Source organism: Dipodomys spectabilis, unplaced genomic scaffold (assembly GCF_019054845.1).
Source record: "Dipodomys spectabilis isolate Male_0828 unplaced genomic scaffold, ASM1905484v1 ptg000018l, whole genome shotgun sequence".
NCBI classification, from domain to species: domain Eukaryota; kingdom Metazoa; phylum Chordata; class Mammalia; order Rodentia; family Heteromyidae; genus Dipodomys; species Dipodomys spectabilis.
The window spans coordinates 16,915,176-16,939,201 of NW_024870695.1; the positions used below are offsets into that span (position 1 = coordinate 16,915,176).

The 24,026-nt window shown below is 44.0% G+C and overlaps 1 protein-coding gene across 1 annotated transcript; it reads right to left on the reverse strand.

Moving 5' to 3' along the window:
• Window positions 1-132: 132 nt before the first annotated feature.
• Window positions 133-17,097, reverse strand: Ankrd40 (ankyrin repeat domain 40). Its single transcript, XM_042673807.1, has 5 exons — window positions 16,798-17,097; window positions 7,876-8,024; window positions 7,024-7,503; window positions 3,099-3,280; window positions 133-2,500 (listed from the first exon to the last, which is right to left on the reverse strand). The coding sequence occupies exons 1-5, from the start codon at window positions 16,929-16,931 to the stop codon at window positions 2,354-2,356; spliced, it is 1,092 nt and encodes a 363-aa protein (XP_042529741.1). The 5' UTR covers window positions 16,932-17,097; the 3' UTR covers window positions 133-2,353.
• Between the last annotated feature and the right edge of the window lie 6,929 nt (window positions 17,098-24,026).

The following is a 24,026-nucleotide window of genomic DNA, read 5'->3' on the forward strand; positions in this document are numbered from 1 at the left end:
CTGAGTGCTGCACTGTGTAGAGAGGCAGCTTAGGTAGGGTATACTAGCTCCCTCAGACTGCCTGGTAAGTTGGGTTTGCCTGTGATTTGGAGGACAGTGATATTTAGGAAGCCAAAATGAAAGAAAATGGGATTGGTTAGTGAATATTTAATTTTAATAACACCTGTTAGATAAAGAATCTGTGATGCCCAAAGAAAAGAATCTTCCAAGAAATGTTTACACATAGTGTGAACACATGCTTTAAATATGCTGTGGAGGAGGGGTGAATTCACAGTTAACAAAGCTAAAAAAAAAATCCTCATTATAAATGACACAGTGCATATAAAAATACTTCTCTGAATGCATAGATTAAGACGTTAAACTCTTCTACCGGCAACTGTGCAGTCTCAACCTGCTGTCATAGGCATGCACCACAGAGGGTTTTATGAAGGGGAGGAGGAACTAGTCCAGAACAGAGGCACATGGACACCTCTGCCTGGGCCGCTAACACCTGGATCCCTTCTGAGCTTGGGCCGTGCGCTGGCACACCCTGTGCAGGCTCCCTCCCAGCCAACGCCTCCACTGCTTCTCAGAAACTCTAGTTAATCTGGTGACTTGAAAACTTTAACCCCAGTAATTTAGACATGGGTTAATACAGAATTTATTTCTTTCAGGAAAGACCCACATTTAATTTTGTCTGTAAATTGTTAACTTGTTTCAAAGAAAAAATTTTTTTAAAAAGTTTAATACAGCTAGACAAAGTAGTTTCTAATTAGTTGAATCACAAGAGTGGTTTCTTCTTCAAAGCACTTGAGAGAAAGGTGATAAGCAACCTTCACTCAGCTATGGGCTATGCAAACACTCGATGACAAGAGTGAGGAAGCCACCAGCTGCACCTGGGGGATAGAATTAAGTCAGAAGAACACCTCAACCTCGTTCTGGCGCTCAGGCAACAGCAGGAGGCCATTACCTTAAGCACGACATCCTCTTCCACTGACATCTGCACATTCACGCGCAATGTAGCGTTCTAATAAAAATAAGTTAACACAGTCAGGAAGTTAAGTTTCTTTAGAAACTCTAGGCACTATGGGAGAAAGCATCTTAAGACAGCAGGGATGCTCTTTAACAGCTGGCTTCAACCCCAGCTCTCCTGTTGGTCTACGTGGGCTGAGTTCCTATGTCTAAAGTTAAGCTGTTTGTCTCAACAAGACAGTGACTTTAAAAAACAAAAACAAAAACATTAATGATGCTGAAGAAAAAGAAGAATCCTTTAATGTATTCCTGAAAAAAAATTCTTATGCTGTGCTCAAGAGAGTTTAACCAGTGGTATTGTTTAGTCTGATTGACTCACAACCTTTGAGTGGATTGGTGGTGGCAGTAGGGATCCTTATGATCAAACAATTTGTTTACAAAAGCAAACAGATTTTAGAGCTGTGTAAAAATCCTAATAATTTCAAAATAACCTTTATCTTTGATACAAAAATAAAGATGCTTACTCCTTTAATTCAGTTTCCCCCAATAACCTTTAAAATAGCAACAGATTCAGACTTAAAAACTGCTTTTCATTTCCAGTGGTAAATGAGAGTGGAGAACATGGATTGGCAATGTTTGTGCTCTTCAGTGGTGCACTGAGACACGTGGATGACAGGTTGCTGGGTCCAAGTAAAAACGCAGTGGCTCTTTTAGAAAGCATCAGGAGAGCCCTCTAGTGGCGGAGAAGGGGAGGAAATGAGAGATGACCGCCGGGGAAGCAGTCCTGTGAGTGTTCATAAAGACGTGGGAGGTCGGGAAGGAAAGCTCTTTTGGTTAACAGCCTATTTACAATTAGGTATCTGTAATCTTAAATACTTTGAACCTGAGTAACATTTATAAATACGTTATTTGAACCCTCATAGCCACATAACATACTAACATCCCTTTGTCCAGAACCTGCGCTTTCCCCAGCCTTCCTCTCTAGTCAGCTGGCAATTTCAGGAGTCATGGGCTCACAGCAGCAAGATTAGTGCAGCAGCTCTTCAGGCACACTGACTACAAGGGTTGCTAGAGCAGGCTCCACTTCTCTCAACCACTTCTTCATCTCTTCTATTCTGCACTGCACAGAACCTCAGCATCTGCTTCTTCAGACCATTTCTTAGCTGTTCAAAGCTTTAGTGATAGGTTTATTGTGCACCAAGAGGCTTGGAAGAGTGGCACCGCTGCTGGGGGGGAGGGGGAGGAGCAGGGGCTTCCTGTCTTGGCAGGACGACATCAATGTACACTATGCAGTGGCACCAGGGGCCCTTGTGGGTATCCAAGGCTTTGGGATCAATGGCTTGTCCTTGGCCCAGAGGTTATACACATTGTCACAGTATTCAGTGACAAAGTCCCTGCTGCATTAGTATGTCAGTTTTGAAGCTCTCCTGTTATAGCAAGGCCTTTCAGCCAGTGTGGATGCAGCATTTCTGAAGAGAAAATTATTTTCACTTATCATTAGAACCAGTTCCAGTTCCTGGAAATCTTGGAGTCGAGCAACATCTTTGTCCTAAAACAAAATAGATCACAGGTTAAGCGTTTCTTGTCTAAGAGGAGCTGTTTGGAAGACTATGATTATACCAGTGTCCTGGCTCATTTCAGATTTGGAAGGAAAATGAAATCCCAGACAGGAAAGTGGTGACTCACTCCAGGGCATGAGCTGGGTTAGGATGGCAGAAGCCCTAACAGCCACTGTGGCAGGATGAGCATCTAAAAGAAGGGACCAGACAAGCCAGAGCTTGATGTTCAAGAACCTGGAGCCAGCAGCAGGACCACACAGGTATTCATCCTATGACTTAATGTGGGTCTTGTCTTACAAGGCACAAAGCACACCTAAGAGTGCCATAAGGTAATACCACAAGGCCCTACAGAAACAACTGGAAACAAATATATGTGAATGATGATTCAGAACATTCTCTTGAATCTTCCAACTTTCCAAAATTTCAGGGTCTCTATCGACTTAGCAGAGGGAAATAAAACTTACTGCTGACATTTGGAAAACCACTATTTGCTTTTCATTCTTCCACTATGACTCATATAACCAAGGAGGAAGTAGGTATTTTCCAAATGCAGAAAACAATCACTTAGGCATAGCAGGCTTCTCTTACCTTTCTTAACAGAGTATTGGGTAACTTTCTGATCTTCTCTACTTGATCTGGATTAACACCCAGCTCACAGCAGCTCACTCTGAGCAGTTCTTGGTAGGTGAGCTCCTGCCGGTCCAGTTCAATTTCAATGAAATCATTTTCTCGAAGAGATGGATTCTGAATCCTTACCTTGAGTACCAGCTCTATATAAAAATGAGAGAGAAATGGTCATGAATGGTCTAACATAATATAGCCCATGTAGTGAAAGATTGACCTTAGAAGATGGTCACACTAATTCTATGAAGAAGACTGGTAAGCAAATAATAAACAAGACAACACGAAATTAAAAGAGAAATCCACACCAGGTCAGCACGACTTGCTCAGATCAATCCTGGCTCTGTCAGAGCTGTTCTCCTCAACTGTCTCCCCTGCATCTAAGACTGTGGTTTGCAAGTACAGGGGCAACAGGGGCAGCCATCCCAGCTGTGGAAGGATCACTTCCTTCTGCCATAGCTAAGGAGGTAGGGACGTTAGAATGGGTTTGAGTAACAACTACACAAGATCAGGGAAAGGAGAGAGCTGAAATGAAGGCTAGGACAAGTTATGATCTATGATGTACTCTCAGAATACTGAATAAGTAGGAATTCAAAGGTATTTATGAAATATGAAACTTACAAGGAAAAGTATAAATGAACAAATAGATAATTTACTAAATAAGGTTAATATTTATGACTTGAAAATCCTACCCCTTGCCGGGCGCTGGTGGCTCACGCCTGTAATCCTAGCTACTCAGGAGGCTGAGATCTGAGGATCGCGGTTCAAAGCCAGCCCGGGCAGGAAAGACCGTGAGACTCCTATCTCCAATAAACCACCAGAAAATCGGAAGTGGCGCTGTAGCTCAAGTGGTAGAGCGCTCGCCTTGAGCTGAAGAGCTGAGGGACAGCGCCCAGGCCCAGAGTTCAAGCCCCACGACTGACAAAAAAAAAAAAGAAAATCCTACCCCTTGATAAGGGAGAGCCTTGCTGGGTGTCAGTGGCTCATGCCTATAATCCTAGCTACTCAGGAACTTGAGATCTAAGAATCATGGTTAGAAACCAGCCTAAGCAGGCAAGCCCATGAGCCTCTTATCTCCAATTAAACACTAAAAAACAGAAATGGAGCTGTGGCTCAAGTAGTAGAGCCTCAGGTTCAAGCCCCAACACTAAATAGACAGACGGATGGATCTATCTAAAGGAGGGTCTCAGTGCTATTACTTGTGGGTCAGAAATGGAAGCAGTCTTCCTCCACATTCTGAGCCTAAGTACCAAGATGGAATGGGCAAGGCATTTACAGACCTGCTACAGACCTACAGGCAGATCTGCTTCACTCCCAAGTATAGGTCCTCACAGCACTTGGTCCTAGAAAATGGGTACTGAGAGTGACTCCAAGGGGAAAGGCAAGGCAAGGCAAGGCTGGATGTGCCCTGTGGCACTTGGCAGAATTGGAACTATTAGGATGAATTTAAGGTTTCTAATGTTCATAAGAAAATACATACAAATCAATACAGAAATATTGATATACCCGGGCATGTGAATACATGGCTAATAAATTTGACTGTTTCTTTCTTTTCCTTTCTTTCATATTTCCTCCATTCTTAGCTCTTTAATCTGATTAAGCCTCAAAGAAATTATATACCTGTAGCAATGAGGACACCTAGTGCCCACATTTGGTTTCTAAATATCATTTTCTACCAAAAGAAACCAGAAGAATCTATCCAACTCCTTGGAGAATCCACCCAACCAATGGTTGCCAAATGCAGTGATACATGCTATACTCCCAGCTATTCAGGAGGTAGAAATAGGAGGATTACAGTTTGAGGTCAACCCAAGCAAAAAAGTTAGCAAGACTATATCTCAAATAATAAGCCACGCATAGTGATTCACTGCTGTAATCCCAGCTAAGTGGGAGCCATAGGCAGGAGTACTGAGGTAAGAGGGCAGCCTTGGCAAAAAGCTGAAAAATAACTAAAATATCTGAAAAAATAACTAAAAGCAAAAAAAGGCTGGTAATGTGTTTAAAGTGGTAACAAGCATGAGACTCTGAGATCAAATCCCAGTACTGCAAGAGGGGGGTGGGAAATCAAACCTAACAAACAACAAAACAGAAACAAAAAACAGCTGATTTCTGGGTTGGGGCATGAGCCTGCAGCATCTCGCTGTACAGAAAATAAGGAAACATTCCAAGGGATTACAAACTAGCTTCAAGAGGCCCCCATGTATATGTGGAGGGGAAGGGAAAAAACAAATTGTAAAAACAGGGATACAGGAGGATCCATTGCAACAATGAGATGTACAAGTCGTTATGTCGAAAAACGAACTTTACAGCTTTGGTGGGGGAGGACTGGGGGGGGGGGAGGATACGAATAATAAAAATATATTAAAAATAAAAAAGAGGCCCCCATGGCCTCATTAGGAATAATTTGAAAATCAAAATAATGATAGGAACAGATTCTCACCCACTAAATCTAATAAGAACCAAGGAATTCCATACTGATAAAATGGAGAAGGGCTGGGCACCTGTGGCTCACACCTGTAATCCTAGCTACTCAGGAGGCTGAGATCTGAGGATCACAGTTCAAAGCCAGCCTAGGAAGCAAAGTCCATGAGATTCTCTCTTATCTCCAATTAACCAGCAAAAAGCTGAAAGTTGAGCTGTGGCTCAAGTGATTCAGTTCCAGCCTTGAATGTAAAAGCCAAGCAAGAATCTAAGACCCGGGAAGGTGGCCCAGTGGTAGAGCGCTTGCCTTGCATGCCTGAGGCCCTGGGTTCGATTCCTCAGCACCACATAAGCAAAAAGAAAAAAGCCGGAAGTGGCACTGTGGCTCAAGTGGTAGAGCGCTAGCCTTGAGCTGAAGAGCTGAGGGACAGCGTCCAGGCCCAGAGTTCAGGCCCTACGACCGGACCCCCCCCCAAAAAAAAAAGGGAAGGCAAAGGGCTGGGAAGGAGGCTCAGTGGTAGAGCGCTTGCATTGCATGCATGAGGCCCTGGGTTTGATTCCCCAGCACCACATAAGCAAAAAGTCGGAAGTGGCGCTGTGGCTCAAGTGGTAGAGCTCTAGCCTTGGGCTGAATAGCTGAGGGACAGCACCCAGGCTCAGAGTTCAGGCCCACGACCGGACCCCCCCCCCAAAAAAAAGGGAAGGAAAAGCCTTGCTTTTCAGTGGAATATCAACTAGTAAACTAAGAATGATAGAAAAATCACATTCAACCAAATAAACGGCCTGGACCCTTCGGAATATTGAGATACGAATGACAGAGAAAGGATAGAGAATGTTCCAGATCAAAAACTAAAATGACAGCATAAGCGGATGCAATGGGTGATCCTGGGCAGGAACAGGGTAGGGAGTGTAAAAATACCCACAGGGGCTTTGTTGGGATTACTAATAATATTTAAATAAGGACTGCCAATTATATACGTATTAAACCACTGTTCTATTTCCTAAATGTAATACTTGTAAATATCATACAAGAATATCCTTATTGCTAGGAAATATACAATAGGACCAATGCGCAAATATTGCAGGGTAATAGAGTAAAAGGTAAACAATTTGTGAATCCAAGAAAAGGGAGCTCCATATACAGGTGTTCTCAAAGTTTGTAATTTTTTATTTTTTTTTTTATTTTTTTGTGGTCGTGGGGCTTTAACTCTGGGCCTGGGCACTGTCCCTCAGCTATTCAGCTCAAGACTAGCAGTATACTACTTGAGCCACTTCCAGCTTTTTCTGTTTATGTGGTGTTAAGGAATCAAACCCAGGGCCTCGCATGCAAGGCCAGCACTCTACCACTGAGCCACCTTCCCAGCCTGCAAAGTTTGTAATTATATACTGAATATATAAAACAACAAACAAACAAATAAATAAATAAGTCTCACTCCTTCACTGCAGAAGCTGCTTGCCAGGGAAAAGTTACCTTGCATATTAAATGGAAATGCTCCAGTAAAGAAAAATGGCTGGAAGGCTGGTGCCGGTCCTGCATATGTCCCATTTGGAGGCTCCAGTGACACTGGTGGCTTAGACTGGACAGAAGAGAACAGGGAGCGGTTCTGACTCACAGGCGGCTGACAAACAGGACCTGGCTTTGTGCTTTCTTGTGTTCTCAGTATGGCAGAGGGGGCAGACACATCACCGTTCTGAACCAATGCCAAAGAGGTGTGGTCCCGGGGGAAAGCTCCCCGCAAGGGGGGATCCCCAGAGGGGAGCAATGGAGGTGAACTGTCTGCAGGTGGTGATTCTGGAGGAGTGGAGGGGCCCCCATTCTGCAGCTGGGGTGAATCCTCCACTGAAGTATTGTAGATAAAAGGGAAAGCTGGGTTGGCCAAATAGTTGGGAACAAAGGGCAGTTCTGACTCCTTCTTCAACTGGGGGAGGCTGTCATCATCATCTTCTTCCACTTTAAAAGAAAACAGAAGATTCACATAGTTCTTCAAAAATAACTAAGAAAGAGTATCTTTTGGAAGCCAATATCCTTTGGTATGTGACAAATATTTTGTCAGCACTTACTCCCTCTTCAGGTCAGAAAAGAATGTTTTGCTCAGTTTATGATTACTATTTTTATTATTGTATTCAATTTCACAAATAAAAAGAAACTTTATAATGCTGACCTTATAACTCATGACCAGAAATAACATGGAAATAATATCTTGGCATAGTAAGTAGCTTTGAGAAATAGGCCAGTTGTTTGGCCAGCATCAAGAATGTAGATGTAATACCACATCTTAAACTAGTTTGATAAAATTCAAAGTTCTTCCAAACACACACTCACCTCCCATTATCTTCCTGATTTCTCTCCTTGATGTTAACTGCACTGGCATTTCTCCTTTTGTAGTAAGAATCTCTTTGTCAGCTCCTGATTTTAATAGGTAAGAGACCACTTGGCCATGGTTGCGTTTACATGCCCAGTGTAAACATGTCCTATCCCCAAGAAAACAAAGAGACTGATTTAAACTGAGGATAGGTGACTTCAGATTTCAAATTCTAAACATGCCTCTTAATAATAATACAAAATAATATACAGGGCTGCGAATGTGGCTTAGTGGTAGAGTGCTTGCCTTGCATGCATGAAGCCCTGGGTTCAATTCCTCAGTACCACATAGAACAGAAAAACCTGGAAGTGGTATAGTGGTTCAAGTGGTAGAGTACTAGCCTTGAGCAAAAGCAGGGACAGTGCCCAGGCCCCTGAGTTCAAGCCCCAGGATTGGCAAAAAAAAAAAAAAAAAAAATATATATATATATATATATATATATATATACATATACATATACATACATACTGAAATGAACTACAAGATAAGGAAATAAGAGACCTCTTTTTTTTTCTTTTTTTTGTGTGTGTGTGTTTAGGGTTTTTTGTTTTTGGTCATAAGGCTTGAACTCTGGGCTTGGGCGCTATCCCTCAGCTCTTCAGCTCAAGGCTAGCACTCTAGCACTTGAGCCACAGTGCCACTTCTGGTTTTCTGAGTGGGTTTATTGGAGATAATAGTCTTACGGACTTTCCTGCCCAGGCTGGCTTTGAACCTCAATCCTCAGAATTCAGCCTCCTGGGTAGCTATGATTACAGGCATGAGCCACCTGCACCCAGCTAGTGTTTAGTTTTTAATGTTTTTTGTCTCTTTACCTACTATGTATGGTGTATTCAAGTGTACATCTTGGAAAGTTTGAGGAGGGTACAGAACTCAAGGGAAAAAGGTTAGAGCTCACTGGACACTGATGAAAGTGAACTATACAATTCATGGGTGGAGATGGGAGGGAGGGACTGGGAAAGAATAAGGGAACAGAAAACACTATATGAAAGGAAATGTACTCATTACCTAACTCATGTAATTGTAATCTCTCTGTACATCACCTCTATAATAACAATAAAGTAAATTAATTTAAAGATAAATAAATAATGTAAGACTGAGTCTAACATGAATCCAGAAACTAAGCTAGTAATTTCTACTTTTCACTTCACAAAGTATCATCAAAAAGTCTGTTTCATTTTTGGGGCTGGGGATGTTACTCAATAGATCAGACCTGACTTTATATAACTGTAACCCCTTTGTATATCACCTTTATAATAATAAAAAAGTTAAATTTAAAAAAAAGTAGTAGATCGGGCTGGGAAGGTGGCTCAGTGGTAGAGTGCTTGCCTTGTATTCATGAGGCCCTGGGTTCAATTCCTCAGCACCACATAAGCAGAAAAAGCCACAAGTGGCACTGTGGCTCAAGTGGTAGAGCGCTTGCCTTGAGCTGAAGAGCTGAGGGACAGCGCCCAGGCCTAGAGTTCAGGCCCCACAACCAGCAAAAAAAAAAAAGTAGTAGATCAGTAATAGACTGTTTGCCTAGCATGTGCACAGCCATGGGGGGGGGGGGGGTCAGTTCATTCTAGGAACTGGGTCTTTTTTTTTTTTTTTTTAACTCAGCACCTTCTACTTACTAGGTACACAGCCAGCCCTCATCTTTGGAGTTCAATTTCAATGGCTTCCAGAAAACTCCAATGACACTTCAGAGTGTTTGTTACTGTTAGTAGCACTCATTAGACCCTCTCACTCTCTTCAAAACCTGTTTCTATATTACCACATTCCTCTCTAGGGACTATGAAAACTCACTTCGTATGTATCAAAATGCCCCTTAATGATAATCTCAGGCTAATTACCTTCCTCATCTGCAGCTTCTCTGTTACTTTAGTTATTGCTATTGTAACAGATACCCTAGTGTAAATTTCAGTTGTTCATTCCCTTTCCCTCTTTTTTTTTTCACCTGCACACATACAAAGGATTTCCAAATTTCCATTTTTAAAGAGTTAGCTTTGCTAATTCTTTCCAGAAAGCTATAAACATGTCCTCATTTGCTTAAATGAAATATACTAACTACACGAATACTTCCATTCCCAAGGTGCTTAAAACATTTTATTTTGCCAGGTAACAGTGGCTCACACTGCTCACACACTTGGGAGACTGAGATCTGAGGATCACAGTCTGAAGTCAACCCAGGCAGAAAAGTCCATGATTCTCTTATCTCCAATTAACCAGCAAAAAGTTGAAAGTGGAGCTGTGGTTCAAGTGATAGAGCGCTAGCCTTGAGCAAAAAAGCTCAAGTACAACACACAGGTCCTCAGTTCAAGCCCCAGGACTGGCACAAGAAAAAAGAACATGTTTCTAATAACCAAAAATGTCTAGAATCATGCCCTTCTATTATATCAGACTCATTTAAGTAAAACGAATTATTTAACAATATATACACTGTGGGGAGGGGTGATTCTGCACACTGAATGACATATTTTATACTAGATAGAAATGTAATTCACATGTTGGCAAACACTTTTTTTTTTTTTTTTTGGTGACCTTCCTCGATCTTGATTGAACTCAGGGCTTGGACTCTGTCCCTGAGCTTCTTCTGCTAAAGGCTACCATATGAACCACAGCTCCATTTCTGGCTTTTTTTTTTTTTTTAAAGTTTAGTGGAGATAAAAGAGTCTCACACACTTTCCTGTCCAGGATACCTTCAAACCTCCATCCTCAGATCTCAGTCTGAGTAGCTAGGATTACAGGTGTGAGCCACCATCACCCAGCAAGAAACCATCTTAACAGAGTTTAGGCACCCTCAAGTGGCAAAGTATATTATGGAAGGAAAAAATTTTTTCCCTTCTGTTCTGAAATGTCCTCAGTTACTCTCTAATTGAACTTAGGTAAATAGTTTTGGAGCTTATTGCCAAATACAGATAAGATAAAAAACAGAAGACATGTTCAAGTGAGGGTATCACTGGGTACCTGATAGTACAATTATCTAGAAAGTTCATTTGGTACCAGGAAAAAAGCTGAGCAACCCTTTGCACTTACCTTGTCCTGCTGGTATCTTGAGTGACATTCTATATATACACTGTGCGGGTGACATTGTATACATTCATTCTCTATGAGGTAAATGCTCATGTGTGGGATTTTTTTTTTTTTTAGCATACATTAGCTATACAAAGGGGGAATTTTTTTCTTTTGTCAGTTGTGGGGCTTGAACTCAGGGCCTGGGCACTGTCCCTGATCTCTTTTCCTCAAGGCTAGTGCTCTATCACTTGGAGCCACAGCCCATTTCATTTTCGTGTAGCTAATTGGAGATAAGAGTCCCACTGGGACTTTTCTGCCCAGGTTGACTTTGAACCGCAATCCTTGGATCTTAGCCTTGTGTGTAGCTAGGATTACAGGCTTGAGTAGGCTACAAGGGGATATTTCCTTATGGCATTTCCACACTTGTATACAATGTATTCCACTCAATCCCCCATCAGTCTCCCATCTGATTCCTGCTTCCTAACACAACTGCCACAGGTTTCACTGTCCTGTTTTCATTCATGCCAACAACTTAGTTCCCTCTTATTCATCCTTTCACCCAAATTAGCTGAAACCCTTCTTAGTCCCAGCCCCTGAAGAGCCTATTTCTCCTTCCATTTCCCACAACCACCTGTTCATAAACAGCTTTCACCGAAATTATTTTTAATTTTTTGGGGGGAGGGGAGTAATACTGGGGATTGAACTTGTCAAGCGCTGTATCACTAAGCCACACCCACAGTACGAGAAACTTGACCTAGACTTCTAGACTGTAAGCTCCATGAGCACATACAAGGGTTTAATTCTTACTATTCTATGGTGCTCACGAATGCTAGACAAGTGTTCTACTACTGAGCAACACCTCCAGCCCAAGTGTTTGATTTTTATTACTTAGTGAGTGAATCTAAGATAAAGTAAACATTGCTTAGAGTAGGAGGAGCTAAAAGATCCTTGATTCTGGGCAAATTGCATCAGAGTGTGTTTGTGTGTGGATGTCCATGGCATATGTTTGAAAAGGAAATGATTATAATAAGTGAGCACTCAAAAAATGAATGGAGCATGATGAGAAAAATATGCTCCCGTTTGGAAATAAAGTGCTTGCTTGCTAGTAGTATATCACTTGCTCATGGCAAGCTGGAGAGTGAAGGAGGTAATTTACTGTAAGTCTGAGAGACTCAGGGACAAACCAACTAGCCAGAACATCACCACATAAAGTGGGGTTACAGCAACACAGCAGTCCCCCCACAGCCCTGAGCCCTCAGTGATCATCAATTACAATCTAGAGCTGTGTGACTCTAGAAGTCATAACTCATAACCACTGCAGCCAGAGAATTTTTTCAACCGCTTCATCAGCTACTATATTTGCTTCTGCAACTCAAGGGGTACATATGACATTTGTGTTATAATTGATGTGGGAACTCTTCGAACTTCAACTCTAAACTTTATAACTGTAGCTAGAATATCCTAATTGTGCTGGAAAATATTTCAGACCAGAGCCTTGGCATTATTATGGTTACAGAGCAACTAAAAACTGGGAACAGTCACTCTTCTACTTTTTTGGGGGGCTTGTACTCAGGGCCTGGGCACTGTCCATGAGCTTTTTTGCTCAGAGCTAGCACTCTACCACTTTGAGCCACAGCTCCACTTCTGGTTTTCTGGTGGTTAATTGGAGATAGAGTCTCACAGACTTTCTTGCCCAGGCCAGCTTTGAACCCACAATCCTCAGGTCTCAGCTTCCTGAGTAGCTAGGATTCTAGGTTTGAGTAACCAGTGCCTGGCTATGGTTTGACTTCTCTAAGCTAAAAAGACTGTCTAGAGTTTTTGTTCTTGTTGAGTCTTTTATTTTGGTAGAACTAAGATTTAAACTCAAAGCCTCATGATTGGTAGGCAAGCATTCAACCACTAAGACATACCTCCAGCCCAAATGCTGGATTTTTGAAGTTAACTTTAAGCATGTTCCTTAAAGAGAAGAAAATAGACAATCGCCAGCGGCTTACGCCTATAATCCTAGTTACTAAGGAGGCTGAGATCTGAGGATCATGGTTCAAAGCCAGTCCAGGCAGGATAGTCCATAAGACTCTTAACTCCAATAAACCACCAGAAAACTGGAAGTGGTGCTGTGGTTTAAGTGGTAGAGCACTAGCCTGAGCTGAAGAGCTAAGGGACAGTGCCTAGGCCCAGAGTTGAAGGCCCATGACCGACAAAAAGAAGAAGAAAATAATGTTTAACACTTTATATGTTGAGTATTATTCAAAATGCGCTATATATAATAACTCTACATATAATAATCTTCAAAATATCACACACATAGTTAAGTGCAATGGTGAACACCCATGGTACTAGCTACTAGGGAAGTTCACTTGAGCCTACTTTGAGGCCAGCCTGGTCAATTTTGCTTAGAGTTTTGGCTCAGGACTGGTACTCTACCACTTAAGCCACACCTCCACTATTTTTGCTGGTTAATTAGAAATAAAAGTCTCTCAGATGTGCCTGCTCAGGCTGCCTTCAAAACACAATCCTTAGATCTCGGCCTCCTAAGTATCAAGGATGACAAGTGTGAGTGACTGATGTCCATCATGAAACTTGATCTTTGAAAACAAACAAGCTAAACCTCTTTTAAAAAAAAAAATCCCATGAAGTTGAGGTAAGTACTCATCCCATGAGGATGAGGTAAGTACTATTATTAACATCTCTTGATTTTACAGATGAGGAAACTGAGGTATCAGCAAGTAAATTAGTACATGCTATATAATAGGTGATAATTAAGTATTAAGGGTTAATAATGTGGAATAAGGTATTAGGAAATGGCAGAGGTTGGAGAGGGACATAAACAGGCTTTATAGCCAGGTATAGTGGCTCATGCTTGTATTTCTAGACACTAAGGAGGCTAAGAACTAAGGCTCACAGTTCAAAGCTAGTTTAGGCAGGAAAGTTCATGAAACTCTTACTTACAATTTAAACAACAAAAAGCTGGAAGTGGAGCTATGGCTCAAGTAGTAGAATGCTAGCCTTGAGCAAAAACAACTAAGTGACACAGCCAGGTCCTTTGTTCAACTCCAAAACTGGCACACAAGGCACAAAAGAAAGGAAAGAAGGAGAGAAGAGAAGAGAGAAGGGGGGGGGGGGAGAAAGACAGAAGGGCGGGGGGCTGGGAAGGTGGCTCAATAGTAGAGTGCTTGCCTTGCATGCATGAGGCCCTGGATTCAATTCCTCAGCACCACATAAGCAGTAAAAGCTGGGAGTGGTGCTGTGGCTCAAGTGGTAGAATGCTATCCTTGAGCTGAAGAGCTAAGGGACAGGGCCCAGGCCCAGAGTTCATGCCCCACACCAACAAAAAAAGAGAGAGACGGAGGGAGGGAGAGAGGGAGGGAGGGAGGGAGGCTTCACCATGAAGTGACGTTTAAGCTATGATCTGAAAGAGAACAGAGAGCAAACCATGGTGTACTGGGAGAAAAACAAAAGGCAAAGGTCTTGCATCAGACTCTGCCTGGTATTCCAGCAAATAAGAATATCATGGGAAGAAAGTAAGGAGTCAAAGGCTTAGATGGAAGGAGAAGGACAGGGAGTAGGATTTATAGGATCTGTTGGTTTCTCTTCAGAGTGAGATGAAGCTGGTTTGAATTAAGCAGAGTGAAACAATGGGACTTGCTAAGAATGCCTCTGGCCACTGTGTTGAGAAGATGGGGGGGGAGGGGCGGTAATAAGCAAAGAAGTTAGGAGGCTACACAACAATCCAGTGAGGTAAGTAATATAGTGGGAAGAGCTTGTACAATTTGGGAAGTGGTTAGATTCTAACTGTATCTGAAGCGGTAGCGGATAGAATCAGAATTTGCTGGTTGACTGGATGTAGGGTAAGGAAGATGAGGAGGCTGCCAAACATTCTAGGCTGACACATGAGAGGCTGAGATGAAAACGCTTCAGGAGGCCAGGGACAGAAAGTGAATAAGGGGAGTCTGGGAATTCAATCTTGGCCATGTTGAGTTAGAATCAGATCCATGAGAAGTCTCTTCTGACTACTACACTCTCATCTCACACCAACTGAACACCCACCACGTGGCAGGAATTGTGCTAGGATGTAAAGATCTAGAGTCAGATGATGAGTCCATTTGCCAGTTCTACCACTTACTTAAACTCTTGCTCTATGGAGAATTTTTTTTTCCAGTCCTGGGGCTTGAACACAAGGCCTGGGCTCTGTCCCTGAGCTTCTTTTGCTCAAGGCTAGCACTCTACCACTTCAGCCACAGCATCACTTCTGGCTTTTTCTGTTTATGGGGTACTAAGGAATTGAACCAAGGGCTCCATGCATGCTAGGCAAGCACTTCTACCACTAAGCCACATTCCCAGCCCCTATTGCTAGCAATTTAGGGCTGTTTTGTAACTTGGAATTTACTTCATGTTTCTGGGCCTCAGTTTCTTAATCTGTAAAAGGGAGAAAACAGCAATGTCTCTTAAGTAGTTGAAATGAGGCAATATATAGAAAGTGCTCCAGAGCAACTGCAATAAGTGTTAGCTATCTGTATTATCCTTCATCCCATTAAATGCTCACAAATGTGAAATAATTGAAAATGAAGTGGCTCAGGCCAGGTTGTATAGCTTAGGCAGGCATGAAGAACCTGAAGCCAACCCATTACCCTGTACAACACTGCCTCCCAGTGCCAAGTCAGGAATCCACAGCTTTCACAGAGCAATTCCCAGAAAAGATAGACCAAAACAGCAAAATGTTACCAAACACTTTTAGAAAAACAAGAAGAAAGTATATCCACTGTTTCCTGGCTTTGCACACAGCTTTCTAGATTGTTTTCTTGAGGAAAAGGAGGCAGACAGATTTGTTGAGAATCAAGGGAACCTCAGTACTGACCCTGAGTATCAGACTGACAAATGGTGGTGAGCTATTCTCTGGAGTTGCAATCATCTCCATCGTCCCTTGTTCCAAAATATAGGGTTCTATTTAAAATAAGTAAATAAAACATTTAAAAAACTTGTATTTTAACTCTAAGCTAGAAAAATAGGCAGGTTAAACATTGTTGGATCAAATTTTAAATGTAAATCCAAAGAGGGCAGAATAATAGTCACATAAAGTAACTGGAAACTAAAGCTTTGACCACCAGCATCATCTTAAAATGACACTCCTTATTTGGTTGGGAAAGAACTAGTTTCCAGACAGACATCTAAAGGCACTGAGTGAGCTTCTCCATCGCAAATTGTAGTGGGAAAACAAAGCAAAACACTATAAACAAATGAGTCTTCTTTCACCAGGCAGCTGTAGGCAGCAGCAGATCACTGTTGCAGACAACAATGATACACAATCGTGATGCAAGTGGTGGCAATTTTGTTGTTGTTGTTTTCCATCTGGTATTGGCTAGAAGAAATCACGCTAGTTTACAAGATTCGTATTTGCTGGGTTGCTTACGTGCTTTTCGCTATGCATAACGTAGCAGTGCGTTTCAGAACCACCTACAGCCAAATAATTCAACTGGGATGGGCTCCAGTGTAGAGTCGCTGAGAATTATAGCCTTGGGCACTGCTTGATCAAAGTTAACGGGGGGGGGGGGGGGGGGGGGGGAGGGAGGGAGCGCGTCGGGAACAGCAGGGCGAGGGGCGGGGGAAGGGTGCGGAGGGGGAGGACAGGGTTCGCAGGGCACTGCCCAGGATATGGGCAGGATGTGGGCAGGACGCGCTTTTGATTGCACGAGGCAAGGGTGATCCAGACTTGGCCTCAAGAGGGAACGACCTGGGAGGACTGAGACACCAGGCCTCACCTCTGTGCCCGGCATTCAAGTATAGTGCCAGGCCCAGGTGGCAGCTGATGGTGCCATGCCCCCCCCTCCGCCCCCTCCCCACACACAAGGCCAACAGCCCTGACCCTAAGGCCTCCCCGACTCCCCACTTACCAGCCGTTGACCTCATTTTGGGAGTTCACATCTACCCCGCTCTCCACCAGTTTCTGCACCTCCCGAATGTCCCCCAAAGCCGCGGCCTCCCGCAGCCTCTCCTGCTGCTCCTTCTGCTCTAGGAGGGCACTCATCTTTCCCCCGGGTCCCAGGCCCCAGGCCGCCCCGCCCCACTCCGGGCCGGTCAGCGCCGCCGCCGCCTCCGCGGCCCGCTCCGGGCCATCGGGGAAGGGAGCGCAGGGCTCACTGGCCCTGCTCGTGCGGCCGCCCGCGCTCGGCCCGGGTCCGGTGCCCTGCCCCCCACCCTCCCGCCCCGTCCCGCCCGGTGCCCGCCGCTCCGCAGCTCTCCCCGCCCGCAGGCCCAGGCCTCCTCCCCCGCCGCGCCGCGGCAGGCCGGCTCCGGGGGACCCTATTCAGTGTGACAACGCTGACCCAGATCCCTTCCGTTCCGACCCACCGCCCCGCCCACCGCCCCGGCCCGCTGTTTATGTAACTACTGCACAGTATTATCTGCTGTGATTCATTGGCTATTTTTAGACCTCCCCAACCCCGCAGCTTCTAGGGAGGAGAAGACACATGAATAGAGAGAGAGGGAAAAAAACATATTTGAGAGCCAGAAAAAGCCTTATCCTCTGGGTGCAGACTGTTTACCAGGCATAGAATATAAATTGGTGGTCGGTGCACCGCTCCTCCTCTCCCCCCCCCCACCGCCCAACCCCCTCCATTCGCATTTGGCTCTTTTTCCTTATCCGAGCCAATTCTTGCCCAGCAGGATGGGGAAATGGGCTGACAATGATCTCACTATATAATACACCCATTATTACAGAGATAGATCACACTGTGCTTTCTTAGTTGTGAGAGTGCTTGGGACCACACTCAGAAAATTTATTTCTATTGTTATTGTTTTACCTCTCCTTTTAGACTGAGATTTCTTCTAAGTCGGCATTGAGGAAAAATACTAGCATTGTGTTTATAGTATCTAAGCTGTGATTTTGTACAGATTATAAATCATAATTAATTACCCTTTTATGAAAGCTATGAAAGGGCTGGGGGGGGGGGGGAGGGGGAGATAAAGAACACCAAAGAAGCTTTGGAGTCATCCTGGGTCTGATCCCAGGCACTGGGAGTAGAGCCATAGTGTGTTTATAAACAGCAGTTTGCTGGATTGCTTGCCTAATCTCTCTAATGAGGTTCAGAATCTCGGTTGGCACTGCTTTATTACCCAGTGGGAGAAAAAGGAAAATATTGTTTTGCTGAGTCCAGGTGCCTTGGAGAGCTCTAAGATGTGGGCACAGGATGGAATTTTGCAGATTGGGCGAGAGGATTAAGGCAATCTCCCTGGGAAGGCTGAGGGGAAGGCTCAAACAAAGATGAAATAGGAAGAGACCTATGTAGGCATGAAATCTTCCCTTCTCATAGGGGGAGAAGGGGGCTAGGCAGCACTGCAAGTATTTTTCTTGTTACTATTTAAGAGAAACTAATGTCTGTTTATTATGATACAATAATTCACACAGTACCCACTGCACCCCAGGTAGTGCTGAATATAAACTGACTAAAACACTTAAATTGACATCTGTGGCAAATTAGAACTCTGCTTGAGCTTACATTTTTGTTTTCTCAGTATCAACTTTAATTCTCAGATCCAGCATGATATTCCATCTGAAACTGACATGTATGACATTGGCGTTAGATCTTTTAACACAATTTGAGTGACATAGAAGGAAGCAGTAGTTTGAAAAGAAAATAATTGGGCAAGGCACCAATGGTTCACACCTGTAATCCTAGCTACTCAGGAGGCTGAAACATAGAGGATTTCTGCTGAAAGTCAGACTAGAGACTTGACTAGTGGTAGAGTACCAGCTATGAGCAAGAAAGCTAAGTAAGAACAGAAGGCTCTGAGTTCCAGTCCCAATACTGATAAAAAAAATAAATAAAAATAAAAAATAAGAGGAAACAGAAATTGGTAAAGTCTATGGTATATTTGTTTTTAACATGAGTTTGTTATAACATGTTTTTACTTTAAAAGGATACTAGCAAGCTGGGAACTAGTGGCTCACACCTAGAATCCTAGCTGCTCAGGAGGTAGAGATCTGAGAATCAATCTTTGAAGACACATAAATCTGAGAGACTCATCTCTAATTAACCAGCAAAAAGCTAGAACTGGAGGTGTGGCTTAAATGGTAGAGTGCCAGCCTTGAGTGAAAAAGCTGAGAGACAGTATCCACTTCCTCCTGACTTCAAGCCTCAGTACTGACACACACACACACACACACACACACAAATGAAGATTCTAGATTTGTCCTCAATGCCCTCAGTGAATTAATTCTTTTAAATTTTGACGATGTTGAGAGTTGAACTCAGAACCTCATGCAGGCTATGCAAGCATTCTACCACTGAGCAGCAGCAGCTCATCAATATCTTCTTATTTTTATTTATTTTTCATCAATATTATCTTAAACCCATCCTCTACTTATCTTGGATTCACATCTTCTTAGTCCTCAGATAAAACCCAAAACTGTGGGCTGAGGATATAGCTCAGTAGTATAATTATGCTCCTGGATTCAATATCTAGCACAAAAACAAACAAGCAAGAAAACACCAAAAAACCCAATTCCAAAACAAGCCCCTAATCCTAGCTATAGCTAAATGTAACCTGATATCCACTCCATTACTTCTATTTGTCTTCTCTCTAGGGAATTGCATAACTCACTGGGTAGATGACTTGTAGTTTTTATGGAGCACTGTCCTAGTCACTAAGGATGCTACTATGACTACAAAGGCTAACGGGGAAGAGGTGGGGGGAACAAGGTAAACAAAAATACAATGTGCATTAGTGTTGAAATAGCATAACATGCAGCATAGTGGTGATGAGCCTGGAGACAAATGTCAGGCTGCCTGGGTTCATTTGCCAGCTTTGCCACTCATTTTGTGTGAGTTACTCAACCTTCCTGTGTCTCAAATCCTGCATCTGTGAAGTAGGGATGACAATGACTCCTACTTTGCAGGGTTGTTCTGGATATTCTGGATGGCTCTGTGTGAAGTGCTGATATTGTAAACACTCAGTGGATCGCAGGGGGAAGTTATAACAAGCAGAAGTCAGGGAAGAGCCCTTGAGGGAATGAGACGGCAGGGGCTGTCAGGAAACCAGGATACTTGGATTTGGGGCTGGTTAGAGGGTGATGCTGTTTACTGAGATTTGGAGCAGAAGATGAAGAGATCTGAAATTTCATAATGAACTGACTTTTAAATCTACTGAATTGATCGTCTGAAGATCTTCATTGTTTTTTAAAAATTCGTTTGGTGCTGAGGATTGAACCCAGGGCCTTGTTCATACTAAGCAATTGTTCTACCACAGCCCAGAGCTGTTTTCTTTTGTAAGTTTTTATTTAGAGATGTCCAGTGAATGGTGTGTGCATAGGTATTGACTTCAGCAAGGAGATGTGGGCTGGTGATCAAGACTTAGCAGTCATCAGCAAAAAGTGCTAGCTGAAGTCACAGGCACGGAAGAGATAACCCCCAAGAGAGACTGTAAGTGCTGACAGAAGACATCCAGACAGAACTCTGGAGAACAACTCAACATTCCAATGATGGACAGAAGAAAAAGCCTGGGAGGAGCCTGAAGAGGAATAACTAGAATTGTAGGAGGAAAAGCAAAGGAGTGGGAGAGATTGGTGAGAAAGGAATGACTCACAGATTCATGAAGCAGAAGGGGCAAAGAAGAAAGGACTAAAAAGTAGAAAATGAGTTTAACCTGGAGGAGATTGCTGGTGACTTTGGAGACAAAAGTTCTGGTACAGTGGTGGGAAAGAGCAGACTGCCTTAGTCATTTGAGCTGCTACAACAAAAGACCTTAACTTGACACCAGGCGCCAGTGGCTCATGCCTGTAATCCTTGCTAGTCAGGAGGCTGAGATCTGAGGATCACCGTTCAAAGCCAGTCCTGGCAGGAAAGTCTGTGAGACTCTTATCTCCAGTAAACCACCAGAAAAGCAGAAGTGGTGCTGAGGCTCAAGTGGTAGAGCACTAGCCTTGAGCTGAAAAGCTGAAGGACAGCGCCTAGGCCCAGAGTTCAAGCCCCACAACCAGCAGACCCTAACTTAGCTGGTTTATAAGCAAGAGAAATTTCTCCGTTCTAGAAGCAGCAAGTGCAAGATCAGGCTGGCAGCCTGGTCAGGTTCTGGGGAGGATTCTCTTCTGGTTTGCAGACAGCTAACTTCTCACTGTGTCCTCACAGGACATGGCTGAAGGGACAAAGCAGTTCTTAAGGTGTGTGTACTAGGGATTGAACACTGGGCCTCCTGAATGCTAGACAAGCACTATACTATTGAGCTATAAAACTAGTTTGTTTTTTTTTAAACTCAATCTATCTCTCTATTGGGCCCCACCTAAGTTACCAAGACTGACCTTAACATGTTATCCCCAGTCTCAGTCTCCCTAGTAGCTGAGATTACAGTTGAGCACCACCACATTGGACTTTATTTATTTATTTATTATTTATTTTGTCAGTCGTGGGGCCTGAACTCTGGGCCTGGGCGCTGTCCCTCAGCTCTTCAGCTCAAGGTTAGCACCCTACCACTTGAGCCACAGCACCACTTCTGGCTTTTTTCTGCTTATGTGGTGCTGAGGAATCCAACCCAGGGCCTCATGCATGCAAGGCAAGCGCTCTACCACTGAGCCAAATTCCCAGCCCTGGACTTCATTTATATGGGCTACTCCCATTCCTGAAGGTTCTGCCCTAAAATCCTAGACTTGTCCCCAAAGCATCCACCTTCTAGGGGGTTAGAATTTCAAACTATAAGTTTTAAGAATACAAACATGCGGGCTGGGAAGGTAGCTCAGCGGTAGAGTTGCATGCCTTGCAAGCATGAGGCCCTGGGTTCGATTCCTCAGCACCACATAAACAGAAAAAAAGCCGGAAGTGGCGCTGTGGTTCCAGTGGTAGAGTGCTAGCCTTGAGCTGAAGAGCTGAGGGACAGCACCCAGGCCCAGAGTTCAGGCCCCATGACCGGACCCCAAAAAAAAAAAAAAAAAAGAAAACAAACATGCTAGCATGAACTATAATGAGGTTAGGAGTGAGGTGGAGCTATATTCTAAACACACACATGTACACAGTACAGACATCTACACATATTGCATACACACCTATGTATACAAACACACACACACATACACAGAGGACAGAGGTCTGTAGAATCTGGTTGCTGGCATCTGGGAACAGGAAGATAAGTAAGAAATCGCGTCTGACCTTAAATAACTTCCATTTTGTTGTTTTTTTTTTTTCTTGGGTCCGGTCGTGGGGCTTGAACTCTGGGCCTGGGCACTATCCCTCAGCTCTTCAGCTCAAGGCTAGCACTCTACCACCTGAGCCACAGCGCCACTTCCAGCTTTTTTTCTTTTTGCTTATGTGGTGCTGAGGAATCGAACCCAGGGCCTCTGGCATGCAAGGCAAGCGCTCTACCACTGAGCCACCTTCCCAGCCCATAACTTCCATTTTTAAAGGAAGAGACTGATTGCACTAACATGTGACAAAATGTAAAATAATCAAGGATGTTTAAGGTGGGAGCTGGTGGCTAACACCTGTAAATCCTAACTACTCAGGAGGCTGAGATCTGAGGATTGAGGTTCAAAGCCAGCCTGGGCAGTAAAGTCTGTGATATTCTTATCTCCAATTAATCACCAGAAAACTGGAAGTGGTGCTATGGCTCAAGTGGTAGAGTGCTCATTTTGAACTGTAGAGCTCAGGGATATGGTCCAGGCCCAGAGTTCAAGCCCCACAACCAACCCCTCCAAAAAAATGGTAACACAAGAAGAGGTTTATCCATGGTATGCAGCAGGTAGAAGATAAGGGTCCAGGTTGAATTCTGGGAGTTAGCCAAACTTGAGCTGTGAGTCAAAGGCGGGTAGGAGTTGGTTGGTGGGAGAAGCTTGCTCCATGTCAAGTATGTGGGAAGCAGGAGTGTTTTTTTCTCATGATTGAATGAACTTAGTGTGTTGGGTTTACTGTAACAATGTTTTACATTGAATCAATTTATTCAGTCTTCACAGAAACAAGCATAAGCCCCATATTGCAGAAGAGGAACACTCCCTTCCCCCTCCTCCCCTCCCCCCAGAGTGATGGAGCTGGGAATCACAAACCCAGGAGACCATATCCTCAAGCCCCACTCCAACTTTTTTTTTTTTTGGGGGGGGGGGGAGTCGGTCGTGGGGCTTGAACTCTTGGCCTAGGCCCTGTTCCTGCGCTCTTCAGCTCAAGGTGAGAGCTCTACCACTTGAGCCATACCACCACTTCTGGTTTTCTAGTGGTGGTTTTTTTTTTTTTTTTTTTGAGATAATAGTCTCACAGACTTTCCTGCCCTGGCTGGCTTTGAACCTCGATCTTCAGATCTCAGCCTCCTGAGTAGCTAGGGTTACAGGCGTGAGCCACCGGTGCCCAGCTCCAACTTTTCTTTCCTATGCATTAGGCATGCCTTCTGAGATACAGCGACACCCTCAATATCTGTGGGTGATCACTATGTCCTCTAGCGATTAGTTCTTTCACTAATGCAGTCTCAACTGCTTCTCAAGGGTTTTGAATTTAGCTTCCAGCACAGTATCTAGCCTTTGTACACCCAGCTGTTTTATTTATATTTTCTATAATCCCGGTCCTGAGATTGAAAACTCAGGGCCTGGGTGTTGTCCCTTGGCTTTTTCTTTCTTTTTTTTTGTCGGTCGTGGGACTTGAACTCTGGGCCTGGGCGCTGTCCCTCAGCTCTTCAGCTCAAGGCTAGTGCTCTACCACTTGAATCATAGCTCCACTTCTGGTTTTCTGGTGGTTTATTGGAGATAGGAGTCTCACGGTCTCTCCTGCCCGGGCTGGCTTTGAACCGCGATCCTCAGATCTCAGCCTCCTGAGTAGCTAGGATTACAGGCGTGAGCCACCAGCGCCCGGCGGCGTTGGCTTTTTCTTTCAAGGTTGGGGTGCTTCCTCACTTGAGCCACAGCTCCACTTCTGGCTGTTTTGGGGGGGGTAGTTTATGGAAGATAAAAAGAGTCCCACAGACTTTCCTGCCCAGGGCTGGCTTCGAACTGCGATCCTCAGATGTCTGCCCCCTGAGTAGGTGCGGTGACTGGCATGAGCCTCGCAATGAGTCAGTAAAACCCAGACCGGGAGGCTGAAGGGCCAACTCTCCAAACTTCACGTGGCCTGGTCCCAGCCGACCAGGGAATCCGGACAAAGCCCCGTTGGAGCAG